Here is a 16,272-nt window from a genome sequence, read left to right on the forward strand (position 1 = left end):
TAAAACAATCTTGCCTTCCTTCATACCTCTTCCAAACTAGCTGTTTTGAATTTGCCCAATGTGTGACATTCTTCCCCAGTTGTATCCATATAAGGTAGAAATGTACCCGAAGATCTTTGCGCGAGTCCGCCATTGTAGTCTGACATTGCAGTCAATAAGCTTCTTCTTTTTCGCTATCCTCTTGTTGTGGGGCAGACTGACATGCACTTGCATCCTCCGCTGTTGCCATTTCTAATACAAAATAGAGTTAAACTTATATCGTTCAGTAGACTCCATATGGAAGCGCTAAAAACAACAACATGGTTGACGCGGAGAAGATGCAGTCAAAGTGGACACGCATCCTGAAGAGACGGTCAGAAAGCGGCTTGAAGATGGTCTATAAAACATAATCTATGCACAATTTTGACCAAAGAACCAACCAAGTGTTTTACATAAAGAAAAAAACAACATAATATGACCCTTTTAATGTGGCCCACTCGCTTATTTAATGTGGTCTGCCACATCATTTAACGTAGCCCACCATGCCATTTAAGTGGCCTGCGAAAGACTAAAAATAAAAGTGCACTTTCTGGTTTAATTATATATAATAATACATGTTTTCTTTCAATTTTGACATAATGCACATGTTGTACACTTTAATATTGATCAAATCATGCAACAATGGGTTCCAAAGATTATTTTTTCATTACCAAAAATAAATACTTAAATATCTGCTTGTGACCTTGACGTACAATTTCATAGCAAGTTACTCATCAAACATATATTAGGAACAAGGAGTAATCCTGCAACAAGGCTAATATTCAAATATATTCACATATATTCACTCTTACAAATGGCTATCTGAAAGAAACCATGACTGCGATGTGGCCCTCAATAAAACAAGTTTGACACCCCTGACCTAATGGTAACAAAATAAAAAATAAATACAAATAAAAATTATATTAAGGACACACATATGATATATAACTCTACAACTACATTTATCAATTAAATATTTGTTAAAATAATATTTAAAATCCTGCGATGAGGTGGCGACTAGTCCAGGGTGTACCCCCACTACCGCCCGAATGCAGCTGAGATAGGCTCCAGGACCCCCGCGACCCCAAAAAGGGACAAGCGGTAGAAAATGGATGGATGGAATATTTAAAATAAAAATTTTCTTTGCTGAAATGAGAACATTTAGATGTCACAAACCAATTTCTGCAAGTACAAGCCACATATTTAAAGCTAAACTGTGATGTAAGCGGAGGTTTCCAAGTCTCCAAATATATTCCCCCAAGCACCTTCCATAAAAAAAGGATGTGGGGCCATTTTGTATGTAATATGCTAAGATTTATTTATACAGTTTTAAATGCCTGAATCTCAGCTTTTGTGCTGTAGATCAGTGGTCCCCAACCAGGGGACCGGTACCGGTCCGTGACACATTTGCTACCAGGCCGCACAGAAACAGTAATTAATTTATAAACTACTAACTTTGGCCTGTCCCACTAAACAGACCAATAAGCTTGTTAATAGATGGTTAGTACAATTCATTTGTTATAGTACATTGATGCACATTAATGGACATATCAAATGTTAATGTGCCAGATTGTAGCCAAAGGCAAAGTTTTCTTGCAATTTTTTTTTGCTGTTTTTATCTGCCACATGTAGGAAGGTGGTTCGTGAAAAATAATGCATACATTAAACCGTGAAATAATTTACGTGGACCCCGACTTAAACAAGTTGAAAAACTTATTCGGGTGTTACCATTTAGTGGTCAATTGTACAGAATATGTACTGTACTGTGCAATCTAAAAATAAAAGCTTCAATCAATCAAAAAACCGGTCCCTGGTGGAAAAAAGGTTGGGAACCACTGCTGTAGATGATTACCTATTGTTATTATTATGTTAACTTTTTTAACTTTATTTTGTAATTTCTATATCAGAGTTGTTAGTGTTGTATCTAATACACCTCGATATTAATTATTCATTACATTTTTAGAAGAAGTCCAGGACCAATAAAAACTAGCTGCGGGCCAAAAATGGCTCTCTCTGCTTCACTTTGGACACCCTTGGTTTAGATAATGTTTTGTATGCATACTTTATTGTTATCTAATTACAATGTTATAGTGTCATCATATGTTATGTTTCCCTTTAATGGTTTTACTTTAAACTTTTGTGTAAATAAGTGTTCAAATGTGTCTCTGAAGGTGTTAGTTTATATTATTATGAAGATTGCACAATACTTGATGTGTATGTTACCGGCCAGATGTCTAACAATAAAGGTTGTTAATTAACAAAAAAAAACTGGTTGAAGCAGTTAGAAAAGAAGGCATACTAAGAAAGGGTTTTTCAGACTACATTTCCCATGATGCACATCGTCAACTCTACGTCGCATGTTTTCCTTTCGCACGCGGTAAAAAAAAAAAAGAGGTTAGGGAAACATGGCGGACGAGGGGGACTCGCCAGCGGACCCTGCCGCTGGTTCCCCACCAGAGAGCCCTCGCACGGGGCAGCCTCACTCGGTCTCCTTCTCCGATAGTGTCCAGCCAGCTGTTGGAATGGTTAGCCAGCTTCTAACCCAGCCGTCGTCGCTGAAGTTCGATAAAAACATCAAGCAGGCCTTCTACAACACCGGGGCGATGATATTCGTGGCTATCTGCTGCGGGGCGGCGGTGCTGGTCTACTTCATCCTGGAGGCCTTCCTCCGGCCGCTGCTCTGGGCGGTGCTGTGTGGCACGTTCCTCCACCCCTTTAAGCACTCCTTAGCCCGGCTTGGGCGCTCCTGGCTAGGCGGTCTGCAGGACACAGGGACGCCCATCGTGGTGGGCACTCTGCTGGTGCCGGTGTGGTGTGTCAACTATGTGGTGGACGCCATTGGCCGGCAGGTGCTGGAGAAGCTCACCGTGCTGCTGGTGATCGGAACCGGGGCACCGCTGCTCTACCTCCTCTACCTGTCCTGGAGCTCCATCGGGATGCAGGTGCTACTTGGCTACACTTGTGGGCTCATTGCCATCGTGCTGGACTGTTTCCACGCAGTGTGGGTGAGGATCAGTAGGTTCCTGTACCTTCTCTGTAATAATGACCTTTATACCTTCTTGTATGAGTGATGCTTTTGAAAATGGCTGCAGATCTAATTTAAATGTGTGTAATTTTACAAAAATATGCCACAGTTTAATAAACTGTGACATATTAAAGGCCTTTTGAAATGCCATTTTCTTATTTAAACAGGGATAGCAGGTCCATTCTATGTGTCATACTTGATCATTTCGCGATATTGCCATATTTTTGCTGAAAGGATTTAGTAAAAACATCAACGATAAAGTTCGCAACTTTTGGTCGCTGATAAAAAAGCCTTGCCTGTACCGGAAGTAGCAGACGATATGCGCGTGACGTCACCGGCTGTGGAGCTCCTCACATCTGCACATTGTTTACAATCATGGCCACCAGCAGCGAGAGCGATTCGGACCGAGAAAGCGATGATTTCCCCATTAATTTGAGCCAGGATGAAAGATTTGTGGATGAGGAAAGTGAGAGTGAAGGACTAGAGGGCAGTGGAAGCGATTCAGAAGACAGAAGATGCTGTGAGAGGCGGGTGGGACCTGATATTCAGCTGGGAATGACTAAAACAGTAAATAAACACAAGACATATATATACTCTATTAGCCACAACACAACCAGGCTTATATTTAATATGCCACAAATTAATCCCGCATAACAAACACCTCCCCCCTCCCGTCCATATAACCCGCCAATACAAATCAAACACCCGCACAACACACTCAATCCCACAGCCCAAAGGACCGTTCACCTCCCCAAAGTTCATACAGCACATATATTTCCCCAAAGTTACGTACGTGACATGCACATAGCGGCACGCACATACGGGCAAGCGATCAAATGTTTTGAAGCCGCAGCTGCGTACTCATGGTACCGCGTCTGTGTATCCAACTCAAAGTCTTCCTGGTAAGAGTCTCTGTTGTCCCAGTTCTCCACAGGCCAATGGTAAAGCTTGACTGTCATCTTTCGGGAATGTAGACAATGAAACACCGGCTACGTGTTTGTGTTGCTGCAGCCGGCCGCTAATACACCGCTTCCCACCTACAGCTTTCTTCTTTGCTGTCTCCATTGTTCATTGAACAAATTGCAAAAGATTAACCAACACAGATGTCCAGAATACTGTGGAATTTTGCGATGAAAACAGACGACTTAATAGCTGGCCACAATGCTGTCCCAAAATGTCCTCTACAATCCGTGACGTCACGCGCAGACGTCATCATACCGAGACGTTTTCAGCAGGATATTTCGCGCGAAATTTAAAATTGCACTTTAGTAATCTAACCCAGCCGTATTGGCATGTGTTGCAATGTTAAGATTTCATCATTGATATATAAACTATCAGACTGCGTGGTCGGTAGTAGTGGGTTTCAGTAGGCCTTTAATATACTAAGTGTATCAATACAGGCTAACTGATGTTTAATATTGTTGTCGCTTGTAGTGATATAGAACTGCATAGCTGTTCCGAATATTTTGCCTCATCTCCACTTTTTATACAGTCTACACCAGGGGTCAGGAACCTTTTTGGCTGAGAGAGCCATGAAAGCCAAATATTTTAAAATGTATTTCCTTGAGAGCCATATACATGTTTTAACACTGAATACAACTAAATGCATGCATTTTTAAGTAAGACCAACATTTTTAGACTATAATAAGAGCTTTATTATAGTCTAAAAATGTTGGTTCCATCCATTTTCTACCGCTTGTCCCTTTTGGGTTCGCGGGGGGTGCTGGAGCCTATCTCAGCTGCATTCGGGCGGAAGGCGGTGTACACCCTGCACAAGTCGCCAATTCATCGCAGGGCCAACCCTGATAGACAGACAACATTCACACTCACATTCACACACTAGGGCCAATTTAGTGTTGCCAATCAACTTATCCCCAGGTGCATATCTTTGGAGGTGGGAGGAAGCCGGAGTACCCGGAGGGAACCCACACACTCACAGGGAGAACATGTTATTAGTTTTAATACCCTTGTTATTCTGAAGCTAACCAATAATAAATACAATACTTCTTACCATTAATGCGACCCTCCTGTACCTCGAAGGACAGCTGGGTTTGGCTGAGCCACCCGCAACCTTGAACAGGTGTGGTAGAAAACGGATAGGTGGATTAAAGGGCATGAGAATGTTTTGAATTTTGAACGTTATTTTTAACACTAATTTCCAGCCGAATTATTCATTACTTATCGTGTTAAGCAATGTCAGCTAAGATTTAGCTGAGAGCCAGGTGCAGTCATCAATAGAGCCACATCTGGCTCGTGAGCCTTAGGTTCCCTACCCCTGGTCTACACTAAAAACCCTTCATTTATTAGGTTGCCCCCAAGGCAAGTTATCATGCTTCTAACGTGACACAAACTTCAACTAAATAACTTTTTTTAGCAGCCCTTAAGCTACAAACCACTTTGCTGCACGTAATAATGCATCAATAATGACATAAATGTTGAATTAAGAGACTTTGACACTATTCTTAACCATAAAACACATGATTACAAAACAGCTAAACTTAACTGAAAAGTAAATCAAGTAAGCAACGTTAAATGTTAGCATCTATTGAGCTGCACTCAAATTAGGTCACATGCTTGAAGTGACATAAACCTCAATGAAAATATTGTTGAAGCAGCTCTCTTAACCTTAAACCACATTCTTGCAACAGCAAATCCACATCAAAGGCAAATAAAGTGTCTGCAAAGACCACAAACGTTTTGCATAATGATCTGCAATCAAATGCTTCAAAATCGACCAAAAACCAGACCTTTTATAATAAGAGTTTCGGTAAAAATAGGCACACATTGACATCCGAATCGGGATTCTTATACATTACAATTTTTAGTCTGTTCATAATTTTTAAGAATCGATATTTTGTATAAAAAAAAAACCCAACAACTTTAATTTAGGTTGTCTCTGCATTTACTCACTACAAATATACTAGAGATCGGCTGGGCTGATTATCATCACCGATATTTAGTATTTTGATGTATATTGGTATTGGCTTTTTTGTAAATTTTTTTACAACTACAACAGAACAACATCAGCAGATACAATTTATCCCAGCTGGACTAGGGCGGAAGCCAGGGTACACCCACCTTCGAATAAACCTGGGGCTGTCTCGCTGTGAAGCACAAGCGCTAACCACTCTGCAGCTGTTCTGCTATTTTTTTATTTAAAAATCCTATATTTTTCCAATTTTCCCAGTAGATTTCCTGTATTTTGAAATGCAACTGTCGATGCTCGCCTGACCTGCGGCATTAGACACAGGTAATAAAGGTCTTTGATCCCTGATGCTTTTTGCTGCTAAATTAGCCACACCATAAGCGCCACATAAAACATTGATGAACCAACGCGTCCTAAAAAAGACCAACAACATAATGTGTTGTCCAACTGTTTACTGATGTATACTATTCATGTTTAGTTAACTTTTACTGTGAGTGAATATTGTCTCCAAATATTGGTTATCAGCCTCATTGATTACTAATAATCGGTATTGGCCCTGAAAAAAACATATTGGTCGATTTCTAACGTATACGTCACATGTCCACAGCCAAGACTCAAGAGAAAAGTTTGGTACCTGTTTTGAAACAGCTTTATTGTAATTAATTTACCAAATAATATATTGAAAGAATTGGTTTTCAGCAAGAATTGTGTTGAATCAATAATCAATTTTGAATCGAATTGTCACCCAGAGAATCAAAATTGAATTTTGAGTCTTTGTAAAATTCGCATGCCTAATTTTTAATACCACTTGAGGGAATGAAACCATATTAGTTTAGCAACAAAATAGTTTAGCAGTAACTCTTAGATGATATAGTAGACACAATTATGTTACGTATTCATCTGTTTAATGGCCAATAAGTGCAGCTGGGATAGGCTCCAGCACCCGGGACCCCAAAAGGGACAAGCGGTAGAAAATGGATGGATGGATGTAAAAAAAAAGATTCTAACAGATAAAACTCATTGTTTCAGCAACAAATATAAACTAAAAGGAGATACAGTAAGTTAAGCATGCAAACTTTAGTTGCACACAATTATTCATTCCTGACACATTGTTTTTGTTGATTGCCAGGTTTGCACAGTGGTTGTTGGATATTTGTTGGCAGTGGGCTTTAAGTGGAGTCCTCACACTGAAGGCTACCTGAGAAGCGTTGCTCTGCCTGTGTGGACCACCCTGCTCTTCTACATTGGTGAGTGGGATGCGATTGAACAGAACACATGCAGACAAATGCAGTGTAACATGAGAAACTGCCTCCCCCCTCTTAATTTTAGCACACTGGGGGCATTCTGCTATGAGGTTCTGACCTTTTGTGGCCTTTGAATTGTTCAAAATGGCATCATGCAATACAAGATGAAGCAATAAAATATGTATTGCAGATGGATTATAGTATTATTTTTTTTCCATTTAGTGTCTCTGACTGGCTCGTGGAAAGTACCCCTATTTGTGGTAGTGGTTGTGCTTCTCATTGTGGGCTCCCAGGAGAAACCCCCTGTCCCTGGCAGAGGTAAGGCTTGGTTAAATAATTATGATTTTGCTTGCTTGTCAATAAACACAAATGCAAAAGTTAATGGCGTGACATGCATGAATACATGTTTGTATTCAAGTACATTATTTCATTTTTAAATAATGTAATCAATTAATGCCATTGTTAACTTTATTTTGGATAATGTTTCATTATGTTAAAAATAAATTAAAACATTTAATGTTTTGGCAGCTGAAACACCCAAAAGTCAAATGGCACACCTGGTTGTTAGGATTGTGGATATAAATGATATTACAATTGGCCGACAATAGAGCTTTTTAATACTATCGTTATATCGGGATAATGCCTGTTGATGACACATTCTGGCTATGTCCCGCAAACTTGGCACCAACAAGCAAACAAATGTGTCCTCAATGTAGCGTCCTCGCTAGCGGCTTATGTTCTTCTTCCACAGTGCAAAGCTGCTTTTTAGCCAGCAGTCTTTGCCTCCATGATGAAAAATAAACTACGTTCAAGTATCACTGTCACTTGAGGACGAGGAATAGCTAAACATGCTACACTACACACCATTGGAGGATACAATAAGCCAGTGTTTCTTAACCATAGGGTCGGGGGCCCATTGTTTGGCCGTGTGCACCCTCTAGAGCAGTGGTTCTCAAATGGGGGGGGTACTTAAAGGTATGCCAAGGGGTACGTGAGATTTTTTTTTAATATTCTAAAAATAGCAACAATTCAAAAATCCTTTATAAATATAAATAAAAAACTATCTTTTTTTCCAAATAGTTCAAGAAAGACCACTACAAATCAGCAATATTTTGCACTGTTATACTATTAATAAATCAGAAACTGATGACATAGTGCTGTATTGTACTTCTTTATCTCTTTTTTTCAACCAAAAATGCTTTGCTCTGAATAGGGGGTACTTGAATTAAAAAAACATTCACAGGGGGTTCATCACTGAAAAAAGGTTGAGAACCACTGCTCTAGAGGGCTGCCAAAAAATATCTGTTTCTCAGCTGTGGTCCTTATGGGCCGCAGCGGTACTCAGTTGCAATACACTTTACCACCACTTACGGCAGTAATGACCATCTCAAACAAACTGAATAAATCTAGAGCTCAAGTCATAGACAGGTTTAATCAGCGCAATAATTATGGCCAAATTGGTGACGCTGTTTATTTATTTGCACTATAATTATATTGGCAGTTTAGTTCAAAAACATATTTGTTGTAATTTATTATTAATTTAGTTCATTTTAGCACTATATAGTCGTATGTAAGTAAACATTTTTATCAGTTATTTTTTAGTCCCTTCACAGTATATTTGATTAGTGTTTATTTTTGTAATCTGCCTGACCCAAACCCATGGTTTATGTGTTGAATAAATAATAATCTTTGTGGTTAACACATGGTTTCATATCATTTGACAAGGTTGTTAACCTGTTAAACTGTAACTTTGTTAGATATAGTTATTGAATACGACCAAGAGTAAAATGACTAATTCAGTGTAGGGTGGTGCGGTATACCAGTACTAATAAAGTATTGCGGTACTAGGGACGGCGTGGCGAAGTTGGTAGAATGGCTGTGCCAGCAATCGGAGTGTTGCTGGTTACTGGGGTTCAATTCCCACCTTCTACCTTCCTAGTCACGTCCGTTGTGTCCTTGGGCAAGACACTTCACCCTTTGCCTCTGATGGCTGCTGGTTAGCGCCTTGCATGGCAGCTCCCGCCATCAGTGTGTGAATGTGTGTGTGAATGGGTAAATGTGGAAATACTATCAAAGCGCTTTGAGTACCTTGAAGGTAGAAAAGCGCTATACAAGTATAACCCATTTATCATTTACTATCAAATTAAATCGGTACTATACCACCTTTGAAAAGTACCGGTACCATTCTTTCAGCTGAATGCCGCTGTGCAGCGTTGACTACAGAGCTGAGGCGAATGATGTTGAGTGTGTCAAAACGCACACACAAAATGAATACAAGCAATAACATCTTGGAGTGGAATAATGGCAAAAAACTGCAATTCTATTGGTTAATAAAGAGGGTGCGTGAAGCGCAATATGGAGGTATTTGGGCTTCAAAACTAACTATAGGTGACACTTTAAACAGGGAGGCGCCGCGCTCCAAGTGCTGTTTTACACATTTCCTGCTTATCGGCTCCCAGACCGTGGTCGAGGAGAGCGGGGGGGACGTTCCCTCCACGGCCGATGTTTTGACGGGGGTAACACCCTTCACTTTACCCTGCAATGGGTCCGTAAAGCTCCGCTCTTTGGTCGGAATGATGTGGACGCCGATTAATTACAACTTGGTCACTTTATTTATAATTTCCACAGGACACATCCGGACATCCACCATGCTATTGACAATGCTGCACATGCTACCGCTACCTCTCCTTACTTGCCCACTCACTCACGTCACTCACCCTACATACTGCCATTCTTAAAACAGCACACACACACACACATACACTCTTCTCACAATAGCTGCTTTACTTAGACTTAGACTTAGACTTCCTTTTCATTGTCATTCAAATTTGAACTTTACAGTACAGATAAGAACGGAATTTTGTTGCATTAGCTCATGGTAGTGCAGGATAAAAAAGCAATAAGGTGAAGATATAAATAAATAAATAAATAGGTTACTGTACAGATAAATATATTGCACTTTTCCATATGCATCCGCGTTTATGGATGTATGTTATATTGTCTTTTTTATTCCAGCGAGTTAATCCATTTTGGGGGGAGTTGAGGGGATTATTATGATGCGTTCAAGAGTCTTACGGCCTGAGGGAAGAAGCTGTTACAGAACCTGGAGGTTCTGCTTCGGAGGCTGCGGAACCTCTTTCTAGAGTCCAGCAGTGAAAACAGTCCTTAGTGGGGGTGGGAGGAGTCTTTGCAGATTTTCTGAGCCCTGGTCAGGCAGCGGCTTTTCTTGGAAGAGGAGTCCTGATGATCTTTTCTGCCGTCCTCACCACTCTCTGCAGAGACTTCCAGTCTGAGGCACTGCAGGTTCCAGTCCAGACAGAGATGCTGTTGGTCAGCAGGCTCTCTATAGTGCCTCTGTAGAATGGGGGGAGGGAGCTGTGCTCTTTTCATCCGACGCAAAAAGTGCATGCGCTCCTGAGCTCTTTTTACAAGAGCTCCGGTGTGTAGGGACCAGGTTATATTGTCAGTTATCTGCACCCCCAGGAACTTGGTGCTGCTTACCATTTCCACTGCTGTGCCGTTGATGAAGAGTGGAGCGTGGCTGCACTGGTGCTTCCTGAAGTCAACGATGATCTCCTTGGTCTTGTGGATGTTCAGGACCAGGTTGTTGGTTTTGCACCAGTAAACCAGATGTTTCACCTAGTCAACCAGATGTCACACCGCCTTGCCAAATGCAGCGATTAGTACTACCACCTTTGCTTCAAACTTAGGTAAACATTTAAATGATAAGCATTCAGATCTCACAAGGAGTTATAAAGAGTGACAGGTAATGATGTAGTTGTTACACCTGTCCTGCTGTTCGGCTTTCATGCAGACCGTAGACGAGGAGCACATGGCAGACATTCCTTCCAGGGTGGATAACGTGAACACCCTTCACTTTACCCGGCAAGGGGTCTGCTAAGCTCCGCTTTCCGGTCAGAATTGGAGGCCGCCCATACGTGACGATCTGGTTGCTTTATTATTAGTTTTGCAGGACACAATCGGACCCGTTCATCTCTCTACTGCGCAGTGCATGCGCTACCTCTCTCTCTTTACTCGCCCACTCACTCACTGACGTCACTCAGCCAACACCTTGACATTCTCAAAAACACACATAGGCTACTCTAATAAATTAACCAGCTACCCTGTTGGGCACATGTAGATACGTAGACGCGCACACAGCTGCTTGGCTTGATGCCAGATATTAGTGAAGTTAAAACCACCCATCTAGCGTCAACTAATGCAAGTGAAATGACTACATTTTGTAACAAAATCCTACAATTGTTGTTTTATCTTTATTACATTTGTGTTTTACTTGCTCCATGGCTTATCTGCGTACAATTATCCATAGTTTTGTTTTTAGTACTTAATTAGTCATTGTATTTTTCTCAAAGCACAGACCAGGAGTGGCAACCATAAATCATGAACAATTTAATATAATGGCAGTAAAACTTTCTGTTCTATTCTAACCTAATCCTGATTATGACAGACTATATATAATATGGAAAATTGTAAATTGTTCTTTGAGTGCAACAAGAAAAGCCCAATTTGTTTAATGCCTTTTAATTTATATTTTAACCTCGTAAAATTGTTCTCTGAGTGTTTAATGTAGTGCAAGATGTTCTGTTAAAGCCAATATTGACATTTTTCATAGTTCCCTTTTATTTGGAAAAGTATCGATATACATTTTGGTACCGGTACTAAATTTTTGGTATCAGGACAAGTACAACCCTAATTCAGTGTTAATATTCTTGAATGTAAACAAAGATAGGTGGAACAATACAAATGTCGATAGTAATGATACAGAGTATAATAGCAATAAGTGGTCGATGCTACAATGATTACATCAATATTTTTTTATTATCACTAAATATTTTGTCATTTCTGTTATTGTTTACAAACTTAGGAAATAAGTGTCTGGACACAGGAGTACTTTTAGGGCAGAAATCAAATGATTTAATATAGAGCCAAAATAATTACAATCTTTAATTCCTGTGTTTTTGTCTGATAATAATCGTGATTAGAAATTGAATTGTATTGGATTTTTTTCTAAACCAATAGTCAAACAAAATGATCTTTCTCAAACTTATTTAAGAAGCTCGAGCATCTCAAAAAGGAACAGTTTACATTTGTAGAAAGTATGAAAGGAAAAAGGCGCGAATTGAGAGATGCTGTATGTCATTCTTTATACATTGAATACATTCCGGAAGGGGCAGAGCAGGTTTATAAAGGAGCAGAAGGTTTCTAAGAAGTAGAAAGAAGGAGGAAGAGATACAGTTCACAGCGACCTGGTCAGAATGTGCTTTCACTAACAGCATATGTTTTTTCTCAGGCAACACAGTCACGGAATGTGACTGAGCGAATAAAAAAGGAAAGTTGCTACACTCAGGATGAATAAATGTCAGCAGGAACAGTACAATTGTAAAACATACAATAGTATATAAATGCTATACGATGGCAAATTTTTTTTTTCAACACAGAATCATTCAATGTTCTTGAACATTTTAGGTATCAGTATCAGCATTGGTATGACCAATACTGCTGCTGGCTGTAACTACTGGGTATTGGATCAATACCCAAATCTGTAGTATCGCCCCAAACTAATGTAAAGTATGAAAAAAACAGAAGAATAAGTGTTTATTACATTTTAACAGAAGTGTAGATAGAACATGTTACAACAAAGTAATCAACTATTAACAATAAATTACCTATTAGATTAATAATACTTTTGAGAAAGTAATACAACCAGAAATGATGTTACTGCATTACATGCAATTAACTGCTAATGTCAGCTGCCATTTAGGAACCTTAGCAACCCGTTTTGAAATAATCATTTACGTACTAAATAATAAAGCATGCTTTAAATTGTTATCGCAAAATAAATCGTGATATCGATTTTAGGCTACATCACCCATGCCTACTGTTCGCACAAATGAAATCCTTATGATGACTTTCAAAAATGGTACTTTACTTGTAAGAAACTTCACATAAAATACTATAGCATATTTTAATATTGGAAAACTTTCAGATAAACTGAATTGTAAATATACCAAGAATTTTAAAGCGGTTGAGATAGCGGAAAAAAAACCTCTCCGGCAATTTGTATGTTATCGGGCGGCACAACTGAAAACACATGACTTTTATTGTGAAAGTAAGAAATAATAGTATGTTGAATCCACTACGAGTTGAGTAAAAATGTACGTAGATATCTTTCAAATATTGATAAAAAGTAGAGATGCACATTATTTTTTTTCCAAGCCGACAACAAGGGCTGCTCCTCCCTAAACGCGGATCATGCTCTGTGCTCAGGGTGCAACGATACGGAGGGTTCACATTTTGTTTGAAGAGGCGCATGTAAAATGTCAAGTATGAATGACTTCATATAAAATGTTGCCAAGACTAATTTCCAGCCCCTTCCTGCTCTGTCACTAATAAGAATATAATGGCACATTTCCCTAAACATTCTCACTTGTCTTACGGTCGAAGTTGTTTCTGAAAGGTTTGCTAATTTATGTTTTAATTATGTTATTTAGTTTTTTGCAAAAACTAATTGCCCTGAATTTGTTTTAGTACAAAACATGCATCAAATTAAATTAAAGTTTGAGTTAAAAAGTATAACAATTGTTTGGCATAAAAAGTGTGAAAAAATGTTGCTTCGCTCCAAATAGAATTATGCTTAGGGCCCCAATTTAGGAGGCCCTGCCAAAACAAATAACTTCCTGCTTCTCAAGACTGATACCGATAACTTACTTATATGTATTTGTCATTTTTTAATTCAAGATGTATCTCTAACTTATGCACACCTGGAGGAAAGAAAGGTGGATTTGACATCTTTAGATTTGTCCTGACAAAAGTCAGTATCTTCAGTAATGGTAAAGGGCTTGTTGTCCAGCGCCATCAATTCTAGGATGAAATCACAGATCGCTTTAGCCCTCGGGTTGTCTCCTGCAAACGTTTTGCACTTAGGAACAAGCCATGGGCCTTTCTTTGCGGCTGGCTTTGGGACAGCTTCTTTAAAAACAGCAGCTTCTTTCAATACACCGTCTGAGTGATGCTGACATTTCAGGTGGCTGATAAGGTTTGATGTGTTGAAGCGCAATGTTGTTTTCCATTCCTGCAGAAAGATTGCCGAACTTTTGGTGCTATCAGTACGCGAAAAGTCTTCCTCTGAAATAGTGAAGAAGTGTTGTATTGTGATTATTTGACACTATTAGAGAAGTATCAATTTAACCACCTGTATTTATCATTGTGTTTAAAACTGAAAGCTGTTATTGTGTGTTCATGAGTTATCTATATGAGACAGTCAAACTATTAGACACACTTCTCTGGATGATGTTTTAAGTATTTGTGTCTTCATGACAACTCTTCAGGAGAGCTGTCGGGGCAGGTGCTGTCATTTGCTGCTAACACTTTTTACATGGCCATCTCCTGTGGTAAACGTCAGCCCAAATCGCAGCCCAGCAAAGGATGTGCTGCAGGTGAGCATTTTTTAGTTGCTTTTTGTTGTTTTAGACAGTATAGATGTATACCATCTTTGTGCTCCTGTTTTACCCCCAAGATGGTAAAGATTCAGTGGACCACGTTCCCGCTACCCCTTGCTTCCTTCAGGGCTCTCGACCAGTACCAACTGGCTTCTTCCAGAAAGAGAAACCCTCCCACAAAGCCAGCGACATCTACTTCATCCTGCTAGTCTGGGCCATAGTCCTGGTCCAGGTATGGCTCAACCTCTGGATCCTACAGCTCCTTCCCATCCCTGTGGCTGGTAACATACACATACATCGGCATGACATCTTTTCTGGCATGCTTTCTGTACAAGGTGTATGTCTCACACCTGTGTTGATGCGTTAGTGTGGCTGATGAAGAAGCTGGTGGTCCATTTTGGCCTGAAAAGCTTTGCAGAGCGGACTCTGACCTCATGGTGGACGGTATTGGAGAGGTTCGGTCGGGAACGAGAGGAGGCCCTGCTGCCAGGTCCTATTAAAGGCTTGGCTCAGTTCTTACTGCGTATTGACACTAAGGTAAGACTACAGTCAATTTAGCACAGGGATGGGTACTGAATTCAGTACTTTTATAGGCACTGACCAAATTCCGTTGGTACTATCGGCTATCGATTCATGTAAAATCAAACGGTGCCATATTTCGATACTTTTGTTGCATCTAACCCAGTGGTTCTTAACCAGGGTTTGATCGAACCCTAGGGGTTCGGTGAGTCGGCCTCAGGGGTTCGGCGGTGGTCCAAACACACCCGACTTATCGTGTAAATACAAACTTCTCCCTATCGGCATATTACGGATACGGCAACAGCTGACTGATTTGCAGGTGTGTAATTTGTTGTGAGTTTATGCACTGTGTTGGTTTTGTTGTTTGAACAAGGTGATGTTCATGCACGGTTCATTTTATGCACCAGTAAAAAAAACATGGTAACACTTTAGTATGGGGAAAATATTCACCATTAATTAGTTGCTTATTAACATGCAAATTAGTAACATATTGGCTCTTAACTAGTCATTATTAAGTACTTATTAATGCCTTATTCGGAATGGCCTTATTATAACCCTAATCCTCTAACCCTGACCCTAACCCATACTTGCCAACCCTCCCGATTTTCCCGGGAGACTCCCGAATTTCAGTGCCCCTCCCTTAAATTTCCCGGGTCAAACATTTTCCCGAAATTCTACAAATTTCCACTCGGACAACAATATTGGGGGCGTGCCTTAAAGGCACTGTCTTTAGCGTCCTCTACAACCTGTATTCACGTCCGCTTTTCCTCCATACAAACAGTCGGCCCAGTCACACAATATTTGCGGCTTTTACACACACTTAAGTGAATGCAAGGCGTACTTGGTCAACAGCCATACAGGTCACACTGAGGGTGACCGTGTAAACAACTTTAACACTCTTACAAATATGCGCCACACTGTGAACCCACACCAAAAAAGAATGACAAACACATTTCGGGAGAACATCCGCACCGTAACACAACATAAACACAACAGAACAAATACCCAGAACCCCTTGCAGCACTAACTCTTCCGGGACGCTACAATATACACCCCCTGCTACCACCAAACCCTGCCCCA

At 40.1% G+C, this 16,272-nt stretch overlaps 2 protein-coding genes across 4 annotated transcripts in view; one reads left to right on the plus strand and one right to left on the minus strand.

The window, feature by feature from the left end:
- The window catches only part of sec61b (SEC61 translocon subunit beta), a 288,067-nt gene that overhangs the window by 101,178 nt on the left and 170,617 nt on the right, over window positions 1-16,272 (minus strand). The gene's annotated exons all lie outside the window — the stretch shown is intronic.
- tmem245 (transmembrane protein 245) overlaps window positions 2,384-16,272 on the plus strand; it is a 37,608-nt gene continuing 23,719 nt past the window's right edge. For all 3 annotated transcript variants that reach the window (XR_009827748.1, XM_062062904.1, XM_062062905.1), the window contains exons 1-6: window positions 2,384-3,023; window positions 7,099-7,216; window positions 7,436-7,531; window positions 14,563-14,670; window positions 14,751-14,954; window positions 15,041-15,210. Coding sequence is in view for 2 of the 3 variants with exons in the window: in XM_062062904.1 (XP_061918888.1) it covers window positions 2,424-3,023; window positions 7,099-7,216; window positions 7,436-7,531; window positions 14,563-14,670; window positions 14,751-14,954; window positions 15,041-15,210 (1,296 nt within the window). In the remaining variant the exon portion in view is untranslated. The remainder of the gene's footprint in view (window positions 3,024-7,098; window positions 7,217-7,435; window positions 7,532-14,562; window positions 14,671-14,750; window positions 14,955-15,040; window positions 15,211-16,272) is intronic.

This window comes from Entelurus aequoreus, linkage group LG11 (genome assembly GCF_033978785.1).
Source record: "Entelurus aequoreus isolate RoL-2023_Sb linkage group LG11, RoL_Eaeq_v1.1, whole genome shotgun sequence".
NCBI lineage: Eukaryota > Metazoa > Chordata > Actinopteri > Syngnathiformes > Syngnathidae > Entelurus > Entelurus aequoreus.